Below are 15,757 nucleotides of genomic sequence, written 5' to 3' on the forward strand. Positions count from 1 at the left end.
TGTTTCTGAATCCAAGGCCGGTTATCTAGGATCGATTATCCCAATTTGGGTTGCCTGAAAGCTGTTTATCCCACGCCTATTCTCCCAAAGTAGATTATCCCGCATCGGACGTCTGGTTATCTCATGGGAGGAAGGAAGGCATGGTCAAGATAACGTGTTTGTCCTAGCAGATGATGATCATTTCTTCTGTGGAAGCAGTCACAACACGATAAGAGTGGTTCGCTGAAAGCCTTAAGTTGCTGCTTGGGCCCAACCGAAGCATTGAAGCCCATCGTGTCCTTTGAAGATTGTTGTTCATTTCTTTGTAGTTACTAAGATGGACGATAGAACTATCCTGGATAATGAGCTGTCTTCGTATGCAAGTATTGGCCATCCATAACTTGTACTGAGTTAAATATCGCAACCTAACGACTGTTTCGAGTGTGAATTCGAACGAAGAGATAGCCTTTGGTTCTCTACTAGGGGTTTCACCATGTTCACTCAAAGAATCATATATCACATTTGTGATCGAGCCTTTACACGGCCATCTCGAAGTTCAGCACTTTATCTGAACGGTGGCCAGACAAAGGCAAACCTAGACACAAGGATATACCAAATTAAGAGTATCATGAGGAAGTAAGTGGTTGCCAAATTTGATATGTGAGGCAAATATCAAGGGGATTTGCCGGTCAGGGCATTTCTCAATATGCGTTGAAATGACTATGTGGTCACTTGAGCAACAAAGACACTACGCTATCGCTTGGTTCCTCTGATAATGCCAGAATTTGTGAAATATTACTTGAGGAAGCCAAGTCATCACATAGTGTTCGAATGTCTCATGACAGAATCTCTCCGTGCTGGGATTCAGTAGCTTTCCAATGCATAATGAGAATTACATACTGGATGTTAGATCACTTGAAGGACCAAAAACTAGATCCGCCATGGACACATGAAATTATAAATCTACGAAAAGCTGTCCTCATGCGTGTGGCAGTGTAACTTGATTGGGTTCGACTGACTATCTGTCGAGCACGAAATAAATCTATTCGTTCTGAACGTGGTGTTTTGTCCCAGTCAATCATTCAACAAGCCGAAACCTTGACCTCGCAAGAAGTATACTGATGCTATTCAGGCGTCTTTCCCCAGTTGTGAATGAGAAGTTGAAGCAGAATGACTCAAGTTACATGCAACACACCTCAATACTAATGGTGAACACTGCAGCTAAAGACGATTTCCTGAGCTCCCATTATACTGCCTGATCAGAGGAGGATTCAGCTTTGTCTTTGTCTAGAGCACGTGTGGCACATGCGCAGCAAGCCTCTACATTCTTTTCAAAGTACCCAAGTCCCAAGGTCCCTGAATTCATGATGATCACAAATTTCTCGAAGCATATTGAGTGTAAATTAGGAAGGATCTGGTCATCCTAAGAGTGTAGGACTTCGGCAACGACCGAGATGCAAGTATGACGGCAACTGGGATTGAAAAATGGACATCAAACAGCAAGAGATACTACGAGAGTCCGATCATGGGATACATGAGCACGGCCGGGTTTGTGTGACATGAAGCTTGGGGATTATGACTATATGTCACAATAAACATGAAGATTCTCCCTCTTTTGTTGCCTGAGGCTCGCAAATATGTAGGTCGGGTTGAGAAACATCTGCCATCGTCAACGAAGCGGAAGCCGCACTTCGACATTCTGTACTACAACACAAGCCTTTCGTGCATTTCTCCTAATATGGAAGAATCTCTGACCAGAAGGACCTTAGATCTGTCACAGCCTCAGGAGCATCCATCGCTGCAAACATGCGCTTGGGACAGAATACTGCCAGTGCTCGACCCATGCTCTCTGCAAGGTCCGACACTTGTTTGTGCTGAAGAGCGACTTCGCTTTCGATACAGCCATGATTCCCATTAGTGACAGCGAGTGAGCTCAATTGAATTCGCCTTGGTCCCAGAAATGCCTTGTGTTTTCTTGTGTATCGTACGTTGCCTGCTTGCAATAACACATAGTCGACCATATTCCCAGATAAAAAACTGCTTACTCACCTTCCCGCCCGCACAGTTGCACCTCGTCTCGAACACAAGACATGTACAGACCGACGTCAGCGCCAGCTGGCAGACAACTGCACATTCAAAGTAAGCGTGCCATGATGACATCTCATCCAGACACAGGCTGATGGTGTTGGTGGATGTGCCTGAGTCCGCACGGGCCTCCCCGCCATTGTGCACCGGTCAAGTCATCTGGCTCTGCCCCTATTCTGAAACACCTCCCAAACCACCTTACCCATCGCGCACCATGCCGGCCCCTTTGGTTTCAAGATTTGGAGGAGGCGGTCAGCTGGGCGGACGACCTGCAGGGCCAACGTTGAAAACGCAGATGGAGGGGATGTTCGGCCAGCCTAGGCCCCGGCCAAGGCACACATACACGCCCACCACTCACACACAAACAAACACACGCGAGCACACTTGAACTAGTATTGGCCAGGGGAAACAGGACATCAGCCGACGCACGGAGCACTGTGACGGTGAGCCGTGATGTGGAGGAGATCTGAAATGCTGGGAACCACACGGGAAGCAACGCTGGGCATGGCGTCGTGCCCGCAAATCGCGGCTTCTTGGGACGAAATGGGACGACGCGGACAGTCTGTAGATCCGCTCGTGCGATGTTTCCCACCACCCCCAGAATGTGACGATAGGCTGAGCGATCGATTCCAAATGCCTTCCCGCCCCGAGGCCCAGGCTATAGGAGGTGACAGTGACTATCCGCATCACCGTCATGACATCCCCCCTATCCCTACCACTTGGCGAGAAGAGATGCCGTGATGCCGTTTTGGAGTTTCTCCGGCCGCTGCCAGAATCAAAGCAACCATGACGGAGTCTTGTGGCATTGCGCACCACACAGGAACAGTGTCCAACGGGAAAGAGAGCAAGAGAGTCATGCCCTTTCGTTGTTGTCCGAGCCCGAAGCAGCATCAGACGGCATTCTCAGCGGTCCAGATATGACATGCAGGCCTCGTCCTTGTCTCTAGACCAACTTCTCCGCGATGATCGCCACTAAGCTCTGTGCTAGCATAATGGTTCTGGATTCGTGATCGACGGCACATGGACCCTTCTTTCCATCCTGCGGCATTGGACTGAGCCGACCTCCGTCCCGTCTGCTGGACCTCGGACACTGCTGCGCCTGGCGATCCTCCTACTGACCAGCTCATGAAGTTGCAATTCCTTGCGGCCGGCTGCACGCAGTCCGTTGGCATCCGTATGGCGCAGCGCAAATTGTACATGGGTCAGACCTCCTACCTGATCTGGTCTCTGACCGATCTCTTGGGCCTTGTCCCCCGGATATCAGATGCTTCGAGGAGCATCCGCCGCGCCAAGAGGTCGTACGTGACGAAGTTGAGGCGCCCAATCGAAGAGCCACTTAAGAAAAGACATAGTCCTACTTCAGCATAAGTCACCCAAATTTGGATGGGGCTCCCGTCTGTAAACGCACGAGGCAAATACGACATGAGCTGGTGATGTCGTCCTCTACATCTCATACTTCCCGTCGGGCTTCTTAGTATCGTCCGCCACTCGGAGACGCCTTTGGCGCAGTCCTTCCACAGTACAATAGTTGCCACTAGCTTGTTTCCTTTCTCCGCGATAGTTATGCAATCCAGCGGTCAACACTAGTTGACCGTGGTAAGCAATAACACCCCTAGACATCAGCCTCAACAATGCCCTGTGTCCTACAACCAAGCCTGGGTGAATATTTGTAATGCGTGGACGTCTGTTCGCCGAAACGCATGATGACCCTGTACAAACAAGACGGCCCGCCCGATGTCTGTCTTCCCAAACATCTGGCAGGTATCACAAAACTTGCCATGGTGGACTCGCTCGGCGACGGTCCGGATTTCCAGATCATCAACGTTGATCATGTATACAGGGGCAAAGAAGGGCCGTTACACCAGAACTCACGGTGAGTGGCAGCTGCGACAATCCATCACCACTTGGCAGACGGGAAGGAACGTGACAAGGTTCCATACGAAGCGCAACGTTTGTGGTAAAGGCTCTCAGATGTGATATATAAAAAGCAACGGAAACGCGTTGGGGAGCATCACTGCGGCCAACCATTCGGGGAAGAGGCTTGGTACACAGGGGCTGACGGCAACGTTTAATGTGCGGCTCGGCTCCAACAAACGAGGGAAAAGTCGCCCCATAAACAATCTGCAGTGGGACCTGCTCTTCGACGTGTTGAGCTTCGAGTTGACATGCTGTTCGTCTTGGCGCTGACAGCTGGGTTACAGGCTGGGTTGGTCGCGGGCCTGATTGGCGGTGGACTTCTGTAAAGAATGTTTCGCATCGTTCTACCGTCTCGAACCGCGCAGCACAACCGGCCTTCTAGCGTCGCATCAATAAATAGAACCAGGCCAAGTGGCAGATTGGAATACATGATGTGGTACGCTTCTCAGACTTCAGCTTTCCAAGTCAGTGTTATGTTGGTAGCAGAGCGAGGTTACAGTCGATCTTGCTGTCGGACAAGCTGTGTTGGACCCGGATAATGTAAACGTGGACGACGCGCCAGCAACTAGCACTATGCCGGAGGAAGGGAGCCTTGCTCGCTTAAGCCTCGGAAACTCGAATCCTTGTTGTCTGATAGCCCGGATCTCGAGTACCTGTCCAATTGGTCGGAAAACAAAGGGTCCTGATTGAGGCCTCTGCAAGCAGTACGGCCAGTTACGTGGGGAGCTGCGTGTAAATTGAGTAAATGCATCGAAGCACTCGAGAACGCGTTCGGCATCATATCGTTGACGCCGGGGCACGCCGACTCGTGCGTGTATTAGGACAACGTTTGCACCGACGTGAGCCAGCGCCTCGTGTATGGTATGCCATGTTGTATATCAGCCACGCTACTTATGAGCCCAATATATCGGGACGCCACGACCGCCGCGTCTGTATTGCTAAGCGTCCGCGGCTGTGTTGGACATGTTCGCCGGAGTAAGTGCGAGCGCCGGGTCCAGGCAAAGAGGTGCGCCAACCAGGAAGCCAGCAGTGGCAGGCATCGCAGCTAGGGGAAGCTCATGCGGGGATTTATTGGACGGCTTGAGGCTCCGGCGTTATTTCACCGAGATGATGGTGTGAAGCCCTGGTGACGGCCGGGAGCTTCTGGCCGTCCGGTTGTTGGATACTTCTGGTTCGGTTCGGGCAGGCCTGGTAGTTGGCTGGTGCCCGCTAGAGGCGAACCAGACTGGCAACGTTGCTTTCACCCTCAGGCACGCTGCTCCATCCAAACTCAAAGTGCTTGCATGCATGCACGCATTGAACAGGGTCGATCGGCGATGCCATCAGCCGGAATTCAAATGCGGCCCCTGATGATATGTATCTCGCTGATGCCTTTCATCCAACGTTTTCAGTATAGACTTCGGAAAAGGATCTGGGAAAAGCCATGTCCGGAGGTCAAAAAAGGGGCTGAGACCCGGATAGCTTCACCGAGAAGGAGGGCTGGGATGAGATGGGATAGGATGCCCCGCGATCTGCCGGAGAAAAAAAAGAGGGTAATCTAGATAGCGGTGGGATTATCGCGGCTCCTAGCGGTACTTGATGGAATTGATCAAGATTTAGAGTTGCATGTGCAATTTGTCTCATAATTGCAAAGTCGCAACGCGGCGATGAGTTTGGGGCTGGTGATCAGAAAAAGGCTTCACCAGTGGTCAAATGCTCGCGCTGCGTGGTTTTGCCTTATGTTGCCACAATTGATCCACGAGACTTGCATCTGAACATCACTCAGTGAGCTACGAAGATCCTGATCCCTGGTCTAGAATAAATTGTGGTCATTGAGAAGTTGTGATGCCGCCGGGAAGAGCAAATCGAGGGATGATGCTAGCATGACGGCGCTTCTATGAGAGGCTGAGAGCCAGTCATCTAGCCTGTCAAGGTTGAGTCGCCCAGCGAGACTGCTATGTGCTGAGAGCCTTGAAAAACTTGTCGAACAGTTCCAAGCCGAGGTATTCAAATCTTGTTTGAACTGGAAGACCAAATGACCTGTTTCAGAGAGGCGGGTTAGAGTTACCGCGTGCAATGCTGCTGAAGGCGTGTTTGGCCGCGCGCATTCATCGAGGGATAGGAGGTACATCTGCAGGTTGAGTGCCGGCGTATCGAATCCAGTCAATTAACCATGGATCCGACCTTCGTAGGTGGAAGTGGGTATTGTAGGATGTGATCTCCGCACAGCCCGAGTTTAAGGGAAGCCGTTATGTCGGCTGAGCGGTGACGATCTATCGGTGCCGGGCGCATCAACTCGCCATGGTATGCAATTCCGGAGTGGGTAACTGGTGTTTCTGAAGTCCTGGTTCGCTCTGGTATCACGGAACGGTACCTGCAGAACCCGGATGTCCTCCTGCATGATGCGTGCAAATGACACGGCGGTAGCAGTTTCCGCGCCATGTTGCAGCAGGTAGTCAGTATGGGCAAGCGTGTGGCCGGGTTCGCTTGAAAGCTTAGGCAGGTCGTCATGGTGGGAGAGGACCCCCAGAAACCCAGGAATGGATACAAACTCCACTTGGGGCGGACGAAATTGGCCCGTGAGGGATCCGTGCCCAGTGGTCATTTGGAGACGCTGCAAGTGATGATTGATGAAGCTTTGACGTGAGCCTATTGAGCCTTCGATGGACGGGCCAGGCCTGTTTGAGATTAACGAGAGAACGGCGGGCACGTCTTCCGAAAGGCTACGTGGTGTGTTCATGAAAGATAACCATAAACCTAGGTGAGTCTGGCACCAATCGACACTGCCGTGCCGAGAAGAATGGTGATGATAATCGCAATGTTCGGATGCCCATCGCGATGGCGCCATGTAGCTTGACAGCGTCAGGATGCTGAATGAAGCTGGGGCAGGCTGACTGGCTGGAGACACCTCCTTGACACCTGAGCGACCCTGGCCTGGCCTCCAGGGTATTTAGGTACGTACACGCGTATCTGATGATGGATTCGAATCTCGTTTTGGCAATGAAATTTAAGGGGACTCCACAGCCAGAAATTCTCCGGCTCAGCCGTGTCGTGGACTGGTGCCACGGAGCCACTGTAATAACACGGTTCATCACCAGTCTACTACCGGACGAATCAAGCCACGGCTGCCAGAAGTTAGTTAGAGAGAACAAGAGATGATGGGTGCTGGTGAAGACCACCTACCACACAGCACACTCGATTATAGACTGGGTGTTATGGGACATGGTCTGGCACACCGTACTGATCAACGAGGAGTCGTGTGTGCTTGTGTAACTGTGAGTGGCGTGCAGGCGTGGAGCACTGACGTGAAGCATTGGCGTGTCGCCCTGGCTGATATCTGGCAGCCCATATCGACAGAGACCATGAGCCAATTGCATGCCGTGTGTCTGAGTGCTTGGTTGCTCAGGCCAGCGATCCGACCTGGAGAGGTCCTAGGCCAGCGCGCCCTTTGTCCCTAGGGCGCTGCGAAGTTGATACTGTGTAATTTCGCATCCATTTCAGAAAGCGTCCGTGGCTGGGGGAGGACTCGTGCTCGCTCTGACACTGGCACTGGCTGACATTCGACTCGACTCGACTCGAGTCGACTCGAACCGAACCGAATTGAGTCGAGTCGACCCAGCTCTCGTTGGATTATTCCATGTTGGACTTGGGTGCACCTTCCCTACCATGCCACCCCCTGCTCCCCTGCTCCCCTCCTCCACCCCTCCACCCCCTCCACCCCTGCCCTCCAAGGTCTGCCAGGTTTCCCAGGCTGGCCAGGAAGGTGCGTGCCAGGGGTCAGGGGCACAAGGGTGGATCGATTTTGGGCATAGCGCCATAAGGAGCATCTTGCCCGATGCGGGTTGTATCGCATGGAGAATTGCGCGGTGCCAAAAATCGGGCCTCATCTCACTCTTCGCCCCCGGCGTCACGCCCGGGCCCGCCTGACAAGTCTCTGCCACAATAGTATCTAATAGTGTATCTTGCTGACCGACTGGACCTGGCTGGCTGGCTGGCTGGCTGGCTGGCTGGCTGGGTGGGCATAGCAGGCACCTAGTAGCTGTTTGTTTGCTTTGCTATGTGTTGTCGAGGGAGGAAAAGTCTTAGAGGAAGACAGCGGCCGAGAGAGAGAGAGAGAGAGATCATGGAGAGACATTTCTGCAGGAAATTGACTTGACTTGATTTCTGCATCAGGAAGGGAGTTGACTGTTCCGTCACACGTGCAGCCAGTAGCCAGGTACCGGCACGTATCCATGGCGTACCGGCCGAGCACCCTGTTCATGTGCACCGCCTGGGCAAAGCACCCAAATGCCCGAGGACGCCGGTGGCTTGTGACCTGGTGTGGACGGGGGACGAGGACGAGGACGAGAACGAGGACGAGGCGGTAGATGAATATAGCGCCGCCATCATTCCTGGGGCCCAGAGCCTGAGATGGTCTAGACGTGAGGTTAGGTTGGACCTGGCCACGGCACATAATACCAAATCAATCCCTCGACGTGGACGTGGACGTGGACGTAGACATTTGTTGTATACTGTGGGGAGTGGGACAGGAACGAACATGGGACGCGGGAGGTGGGACATGGGACGTGGGCGGGAGATGAGGAACCAGAGAAATCATCATCATTGACAGGTCATCCATCTCAACCGTACGGTTCACGGTTGCAATGCAGATACAAAACTACAGCACTGCTGGCTGCACGGCACTGGAGTCCCCCTCGGAATTGAGCCAGAGAGAGGGACGGGTTCAAGGGAAAGGGAAAGAAAGAAAGAAAAAAGAAAGAAAAAAACAACCCGACTGTCACTGTCCTGATCGTCCATCATTTCCATCATCGCCCCTCCCCCCTCACAGTAGACTACCCGTGGACTGCCGCCTACCTCTCACAGGCCCGTTGCAATTTTCATTCCTTTTAACTTAACTCGTTGCTTTGTTATAGTCTAGCTTGTCTGTCTGTCTTGTCTGTCAATTCTGTTTTTTCCTGTCCGTTTGACAGGCAATGCAGTACCGAATCGACCCGACCCGACACTGCTGCTGGCCGACTGAGTTGGCACCTTTGTGTCCCTTGCCGTTCCTTCATTCCATCTTCGATTTTGGTAATCTGTAATTATTGTCGACCCTGCCCATCCTTCGCGCCCCCTCGTCCCATCCCTCTCCACCCATCGACCAACTCGAGTTTCTCGCGCGCTCTGTCTCTCTCTTACCGCGGTGCGCTGCTGCAGTCTTGGGTCTGGTTAGGTTAGGATAGGATTTCCTCTTCGTCGTGACAGGCAAGCTGGCAAATCGGACCAGGCCGACAACGACCAAGGAGCTTCTTTCTTACACCTCGCCTCGCCTCGCCTCGCCTCGCCTGGCAACCCGGCTCCTGGCACCTGCGCCGCTCACCCACGCGACTGATCTCCAAACGCCCCAAAACCGAGATCCAGGATTGTCAGGGTCATCCAGGCACTTCTCGAAACACTCGGTCTCCAGCACCTGCAGCACCGCAGCACTGCAGCGTTTAAGCTCTGACCCTCGGCCCCGGGAAAGGACTGGGCCACGACAGGATAGGACGGGACAGGCACAGGCTGGGGTCTCTCAAACTGTCAGACGGGCCTTCTGACCCAGCACCACCCGACCAGACCAGACCAGTCCACACCAGATTCGTCGCGTCGCAGACTACCAACCCTGAAGCAATCTGGCCCACGAGCCGGCGTCCCCTCGACCTCCCCTCGTCGAGGTCCCTGAGGTCCCTGAGTCCCCCCTCAGGTCCCTCGCATAGAGGACCATGTCGCAGCTTTCGCACCAGAGTAGGGAACATCCGTCTGATGCCCACGCCTACTCCTCCCACCCGCACTCCCACCATCAGACACATCAGCAGCGGCCTCACCATCTTCAACACCAACCTCTCACTCAGTACCAGAGCCATCCTGCCCCCGGCCCTCCCTATACTCCTGTGTCGCCCACCAGTGCATCCCAGCTCGACTATGCCCAGGACAGCCCTACTATAGGCCGCGCTCAAGTTCACCACATTCGTGGCCAGCATTCTGGTCCCGTCCCTAGTCCCATCACCATTGTCCCCCTCGGTGTTCATGCCTCAGGTTCAGGCTCAGGTCCAGGTTCAGGTTCAATTTCAGGCTCCGGCTCCGGCTCCCTGACCTCATCATCACCCACTAGTCCTTTGCCCAGCGCTGGTGCCAGGTAAGATGCATGGTTCTCTACACGTCCAAGTCCCTCCTCAATAGGCCCACTGCTTTTTGTGATTCCTTGCACTTGCATCCACGTTTTGCTTCCTTTTCCCTTTTCGTTTGTGGCTTGGCTTCGTGCAATTACCTACTCTCGAACACTCCGGCTTGTCGAGCGCAGTACTGGCCCACCGACAGCGCGATCAGACGACTTAGTGCTGCTCGCGAGGAGGGTAGATCTAGCTGCCTTTCCCCAGATTGTCATGTTAGTTCTTGTTCTGTTGTGGAACTTGATCACGGCCGTTCAGACCACCGACTGCCTCGCCCCCGCGTACTACTGCAAGCACTACCGAGTTACTCCAGACGTGCTTCATGCTGACCCACGACCATCTCCTGTTCCAGATTCCGGAAACCTGCACCCAGTCCGCTGCATAATACCACAGCTATCTCTCCTCCCACCAGTCCTAGTCCCAGACAATCACATTTCAAGGTCTCCTTCGGAGCTCACGGTTCGCCCATCAATTCGCCGACGACGCCTTTGGCTTCACAAACAACAAGCGCCTCGTCAGAAGCTGCCGAAACGTTACCGCGACAAAGGACGGGGGACAGCCTCGACGCCGAGAAGTCATACTACCACAGTGATTCCTCGGGCACAGCGACTCCCGAAGACAAGACAACACCCGGGTTCGTGGACAGCTTCTTTGCTTGCTCACATTGTGCTGCGGCTCGCCGAACTGACGTTGGGCGGCGCTGACTTACGTGACACACCGCTAACCAAGAAATAGATCCTCGTTCCTACGATCCACGCATGATAGCAGAAGCGTGTCCGACCCCGTGAAGAAGCCACTTGGAGCCTCGACCAACTCATCTTCTCAGGCCATGCCTGGGTCCTCGAGGATGGAGAAGGTGAAGGGTGCTCCAAGAAACTCGTCCATCGACTCTGCTATCTCCGCCATTTCTACTGGGTCATCAACTCCCAAAAACCCTCAAGATGGCTCCTCCAGCCCCGCCGATATCTCAAAGTTGATCAAAGCCGCTGGCTCTCCTGAGGCGGTGATACAATACTTGCTGAAAGAGAAGAATTCGCAGACACAGCAGAATTCCCAGCTATGGCGTTTGGTGGACAAGCAAAGGGCCATGATTCTGGGTCTCAACAAAGACCTGGAACGGGCCCTGAAAGACAAAGAAAAATACAGGAAAAAGCTAAAAGAAGTAATGACTCTGCAAACAATCCCATCGGTTTCGTCAGCCTCGGCGGTACAAGGCCGAGGGTCCGCAGTGAGTCTTGCACAGGCAGATGACGACACAGCTAAGAAGACCCCCGACGACGTACCTGCGTCTCCCAGCGTTGAGTCCGAGAACATGAGGCATTCTCCGATTGACGTCTCGATGGCACCTTACCCGATCACGCCCCCAGCAGATCAGTGCAGCAACGGGCCTCCTTCGGCTGTCGGGGAGATTTTGGATCCCTCGCACTCGATGCCAGAAGCGAGCGAGCATGCCTTGGATAACTTCGACCATGATGCCCAAGAGAGGGACGCGGAGGATTCGAAAGATCTGGCATACGCGAAAAACGATATTCCAATCAATTTCGCACTGCCACCCTCCAGGTCTCTTCCTGAGCGGCCTCCGCCCCCGCAAGGTGCACTACCAGCGCCACCACGGCAAGCGCCTCGCTCGGAACTCGACGATTTTGTGGACGAAGACGGAACTTCACGCTTCCCATCTGTCCCAGCCCCGCCTCCAAGAAAGCCTCCACCAGCACCATTGCAGCTCCAAGACCAAGACTCGAGCTCGGCTCTCCCGCCTGACGAGGACTTCGAGAGCGATTCGGACTACGATGATCTTCTAGAGGTTAACGAGGTTGCGGCTGAGAAGCGCGGCCGCAGAAGAACACGTCAGGAAGATGATGAATTGCGTGAAGCCCTGGTCCTGAAAGAGGTGGAGGCACGAAGCCAATCAAAGAAAAGCAAGAGCAGCGCAAAGGAGACGCCACAGGAGGCCACGCCAGAAATCCACTTGGCGCAGAGCTCACCAAAATCGCTGAACAGACCAAACGCTCCTGGTTCTTTGGCGGGAATGCTGGATGGCAACCTCTCGAGCACCGCTTTACCTCTGCGAAGCCCTGGTCTGCCTTTAAGCCCTCGTCCTACACACATGGGCGAGGGGCTGAGCTCACCACCTCAGTCACCACGGCAAAGTGGCGTCACCATGCCACTATCACCTCGTGCACCCCGACAACCAATTCCTCTACCTCCGAACACGCCCCTGCAAACCCCACCGAGCGAGCCCTTGGTGTTGAGGTCGCCACAGCCCCTCAACATTGTAAAGGCTGCCGTTGATGCGGAGACGGCCGACAGCCCAACTTCAGAGAGCCGCGCAAGCCAGATTGAACGAACCAGGGTGTTTAAAGGTTTTGTCACCGAGGAATACCCAGATCTTTTATTGCCTCCAAATGCCATACCGTCAGTTATGGTCAAAGTTGCATCGTCACGGATGAAGCCATCGCGCGCGAGCTTGATCTCGCTGACGCAACTGGAGGAGGACCCGGTGTTTACATTGGCGATCATCTCCCGATCCGAAGGTGGAGAGCTTTGGCGAGTTGAAAAGGACTCGGTGTCTCTCTCCAAGCTAGACCAAAGGTTGAAGCAGTGTGCAGCATTCATTGCGAGGACCCCAGATCGTACATTGTTCAGTGGCCACGCCCCAGCGAAGCTCGATGCTCGCCGCCAAGCCCTTGACCAATATTTAGATGAAGCGCTCAACACTGCACTTGACACGTCCACCGCCGTGGAACTCTGCAGATATTTGTCCACTAATGTTTTGCCACCAAATGCTGACGAGATGGGCTCGTCGACAGGTCCAGCAGACGAAGGCGCACCAAAATTGGGACCTGGTGGACGACAGTTCAAGACCGGCTATCTGACTAAGAGAGGCAAGAACTTTGGCGGCTGGAAGGCTAGGTTCTTCAGCGTTGAAGGTCCTCACTTGAAGTATTTCGAGACACCCGGAGGAGCACATCTGGGCACCATCAAACTTCCAGGAGCCCAAATCGGCAGACAGTCGCAGCCAGGAGGTGACGCGCCATCGCCAGCTCGCCCCATCGATGAAGCCGAGAATCAATATCGCCACGCCTTCCTTATCCTGGAACCGAAGAAGAAGGACCCCAGCGCTATGACCAAACATGTTCTCTGTGCCGAGAGTGACAAAGAACGCGACCAATGGGTAGAAGTCTTACTGCAATGGACCAATTTCAAAGACGCGGACGAAGACAGCAAGCGCGAGCAAGCTCGCGAGCAACAGGGCTCGGCACAGGGTCATGTGAAGGGCGCAAACGCCAAGAAGAAGATGCACCCTCGCCCTCAGCAGCAGCAGCAGCAGCAGCAGGCCAAGGACAGCGAGGACGCTTTGATTGGGGTTAGTTACGAGACTACGAAGCAAGGCGATGTTCCGAAGATGGGCGGCCCCGACCACCCACAACCCTCACCAGCGGCAGGTTTCGGCTCTCAGCCGTCTTACAGCATCTCTGCTCCTCGAGACCCCCAAGTGATCTCTGACATGTCGATGTGGGGAAATAGAATGGGTGGACTCAATATTCCTCCCGGCATGGACGAAAAGAAAGTCAAGAAGCGCAGTTTCTTCGGTTTTGGACCAAAACAGAGATCCTCAAGCGATGGTACTGACTCGCTTTTTGGTGAAAGTTCTGGATCCCCTGGCACTTCGGGTTCGAGAGAGGTTTACAACGGACCCGTTCGTCGAACCTTCGGCGCACCTCTGGCTGAATCCGTGCGGTACAACCCTCCCAGAGATGTCCGCGTGCCACTGCCTGCTGTGGTGTATCGTTGTATTCAATATCTGGATGCTAAGGGAGCGGTCACCGAAGAGGGCATCTTCCGTCTCAGCGGTTCGAACGTTGTCATCAAGTCGTTGAAGGAACGCTTCGACATGGAGGGTGACGTTAATCTGCTCGCAGACGAACAGTACCACGACATCCATGCGGTTGCCTCTATGCTAAAGGCATACCTGCGGGAGTTACCAACCAGCATCTTGACCAGAGACTTGCATTTGGATTTTGTGGCAGTCACCGAGATGAGTAGTCAAGCGGATAAGATCGCGGCGTTGAGCGAACTCGTCACGAGACTCCCACAACCAAATGCTACATTGCTGAAGTATTTGATCGCCTTCCTGATCAAGGTTATCAACCATGCCGATCAAAACAAGATGACGGTCCGAAATGTTGGCATTGTCTTCTCACCAACGTTGACCATCCCTGCGCCAGTCTTTGCCTTGTTCCTGCAAAACTACGAAGCCATCTTTGGCATTGTGCCGGAAGAGTACGAACTGCCCACACCAGGATCATTCGAGGAGCAACGCGGGTCCGGCCTCGACCTTCCTCCAAGACCATCAACATCATCCGCAGCCAGAGAATCCCCGCACCGCCACCGTCTCGCGGAGGCCCTTCAGGAGGGACGAAGAGGTAATACGCCTCCTCCTGCTAGTTTGAATCCTCTCGGCGGTTTCACACAAGCAAGATCCACACCGACACCTCCCCTCATCCAGCAACGCAGCTACGAGCCGTCATACTTGGCCCAGCAGAGTAGCGGCGGTAACAATATCGCTGTTCGCCCTGCGTATGAGAGCGTAATCATGCCACCAGGCCTGGACCCTAGTCAATACTATGCGGCACAGCAGCGCATGGTCAATCCAGGCTATGATCGGCCCATATACGAGACTGGTGCCGCGTACGACCAACCACAATCCGTCCGGGCTAGTCGTCGAGAAAGCTCAATGATGATGATGGGTGTTCCCAGGGGACTCACGCCGCAAAGCTCTATGGGCCGCCTGAGGGAGGACCCCCAATTCTGATTTACGTACACGATGTCTTACGAATGTCTCACTCTCAGCATCTGCTCTTGATGAAGCACCACCAGCAAGGAGCATGAATTTACGCGAATCGTCTCTATTCTATATGTCACCCGAGATACCACGCAGTCGTTCCCACCCAAGCAGCGCACGTCATACCCTATGCATCAACAGTGCGACATTGTTCTTTTCTTCTGAGGCTGCTAGCCCACACACACTCATCCACTCGCACTCAATCCCGAAATCAAACAAGCAATCTCGAGCCTACGGACTGGCGCCATAGCGAAAGCGAATCAACGACACCCCACCAAAACAGCATACTGATAATCGGCTAATCACACTCTCTCACCTCTCACCGGCCTCTCGGATGACATCAATACCAAAACGGCGTGGAGCATTGGCATTGATTTCTTTAGGATCTTTCTCTCTTCCTTTTCCGTTGGTTTTCTTTATTCTTAGTTGGAAATATCCATGATACCTGGAGACAAGATAGGAGGGCACAAGGGCCGCACAGGGAAGAAAGCCCAAGGGAGACATGTACAGCACATACAAGTCCGTTTCCATTTCACACCACAGATGTCGCGGTCCGGCTTGGAGTTGACGAGACATAGAGCGGCGAGTCATGGGTGGTGGTTTGAGTCTTCCGTTCATCGATGGGAGAGGGAGGGTGGGGGAGAAGGTCCACCGCCGTACTGCGGTGAACCCTTTTTTTTTTTTTTTTTGTTTTACCGCATGGTGTTCAATGGTGTTGGCGGCGGCTCTCGTTCTCGCCTGTCAGCTTCGAACGACCGGCCTG

The 15,757-nt window shown here is 53.8% G+C and overlaps 2 protein-coding genes across 2 annotated transcripts; both read left to right on the top strand.

Annotated features, from left to right (window-relative positions):
* Nucleotides 1-3,189: 3,189 nt before the first annotated feature.
* Nucleotides 3,190-4,287, top strand: J7T55_008956 (uncharacterized protein; the record flags this gene model as incomplete). Its single annotated transcript, XM_053139327.1, has 4 exons — nt 3,190-3,362; nt 3,626-3,660; nt 3,787-3,937; nt 4,266-4,287. The coding sequence occupies 4 exons, from the start codon at nt 3,190-3,192 to the stop codon at nt 4,285-4,287; spliced, it is 381 nt and encodes a 126-aa protein (XP_052998228.1).
* Nucleotides 4,288-9,701: 5,414 nt separating this feature from the next.
* On the top strand, nt 9,702-14,964 carry J7T55_008957 (uncharacterized protein; the record flags this gene model as incomplete). Its single annotated transcript, XM_053139328.1, has 3 exons — nt 9,702-10,114; nt 10,501-10,782; nt 10,884-14,964. 3 exons carry the CDS (start codon nt 9,702-9,704, stop codon nt 14,962-14,964), a joined length of 4,776 nt encoding a protein of 1,591 aa, XP_052998229.1.
* Between the last annotated feature and the right edge of the window lie 793 nt (nt 14,965-15,757).

This window comes from Diaporthe amygdali, assembly GCF_026229845.1.
Source record: "Diaporthe amygdali strain CAA958 chromosome Unknown NODE_4_length_2575358_cov_65_588622, whole genome shotgun sequence".
Classification (NCBI taxonomy): domain Eukaryota; kingdom Fungi; phylum Ascomycota; class Sordariomycetes; order Diaporthales; family Diaporthaceae; genus Diaporthe; species Diaporthe amygdali.